A 1,354-nucleotide genomic window follows, 5' to 3' on the forward strand; every position below is an offset into this window, starting at 1 on the left:
TTTTTGTTACCTTGTAGGTGGTTGTACTGTTAAGTAACTTGAAAAATAACCGTAATAACCGACATGAAAAAATATCGTGATAAATATCGTCTATCGTGATACTGCTTGAAAAATATCGTGATATTATATTGTTCGATATCGCCCACCCCTATACTCAAGGCAATAGTGATTCAAAAGCAATTCAAACAAATATTTTTTTTAATACGTTTTAAATTTAAAGTGGCTATTATAAAAGGTTATTGCGTCAATTTAGATTTTTTTGTTTTAAACATTTATGCAATACTGTCAAAACATCTGTACCAAAAGATGACTACAAAACATTCAAATGTTAAATGTCATACAGGAATAATACCTGAACTATGTATAATAAATAAATAGCTTACAACTGACAATCTAATAGTCTTAAATAACAGAATTCTGTACTTTTTATTTTTAATTTGTCACCTTTTTGACTGATAAATGGACTGAAATCTAATTATATAGTGTCTGTATTTTATCATTTCGAGTCAGATTTGATGTGATGACATCACTTCCTATGTCAGGATGGCCGAGCGGTCTAAGGCGCTGCGTTCAGGTCGCAGTCTCCTCTGGAGGCGTGGGTTCGAATCCCACTTCTGACAACAACCTTTTGAGAACCCCCTGATGACTTAAAAGTAAATGCAAACTTCACCTTCCTGAGACACACAGGTAAAGTAGAATAATGCCGCATTTCCACTACACGGCCTTGCTCGGTATGGCTAGGCCTCGTTAGGCCTTGTTAGGACTTGCTCACTTTATGGCGCATTGCCATTACAGTTTAGGAACAGGGGCAGTATCTATAGTGTAGGCGGAGCCGTGACGTCCTCTTCAATGAGAACCCCAGAAAAACAACATCAGCCGTTAGCTGTTAGCCCTCAGAGCTCACATTTCCTCATATCTGTTCAGAAACTAGACAAAANTTAGCTGTTAGCACTCAAGCTCACAGCTCCTCATATCTGTTCAGAAACTAGACAAAAGTTAAACAAGTACAAACCACAGACTGTCTGTGTCATGGCAAATACAGTCGCTGGTTTATTTATGTCTGTATAGGCCGTTGTTGTGAGCGTGGACGATCGGAGCATTTACAACGTTAGCTTAGCCAAGCTCCATTCAGAAAACCCGCATTTTAAAAAGGTTTTTCGCCTGCCGTCGTGTCTGCAGACATGTCAAAGCATTAATTCATGGTTTTTACTAACCGGTATCAGTATGTTGTTACTTCGGCATCATTATGAAACGTGTATTGCAATTAAATCACGGTCAAATATGTTCATCTTGTTGTAGTTGTAGCCCCCTTGCCAGCGATTCTCTCTCTAGTTTAGCATACTCAGCCCGACTC

General features: G+C 38.5%; 1 protein-coding gene and 1 non-coding gene across 2 annotated transcripts in view; both read left to right on the forward strand.

The window, feature by feature from the left end:
* Nucleotides 1–537: 537 nt before the first annotated feature.
* On the forward strand, nucleotides 538–620 carry trnal-cag (transfer RNA leucine (anticodon CAG)). The gene has a single exon. It is a non-coding gene; the product is annotated as a tRNA-Leu (tRNA).
* LOC104949208 (bromodomain-containing protein 2-like) overlaps nucleotides 544–1,354 on the forward strand; it is a 6,470-nt gene continuing 5,659 nt past the window's right edge. Inside the window, exon 1 of the mRNA XM_010775522.1 lies at nucleotides 544–595. Within this exon, the coding sequence (XP_010773824.1) occupies nucleotides 544–595 (52 nt within the window). The remainder of the gene's footprint in view (nucleotides 596–1,354) is intronic.

The sequence above is a fragment of the Notothenia coriiceps genome, unplaced genomic scaffold (assembly GCF_000735185.1).
Source record: "Notothenia coriiceps isolate Sejong01 unplaced genomic scaffold, NC01 NC01_scaffold00015796, whole genome shotgun sequence".
NCBI classification, from domain to species: Eukaryota; Metazoa; Chordata; class Actinopteri; order Perciformes; family Nototheniidae; genus Notothenia; species Notothenia coriiceps.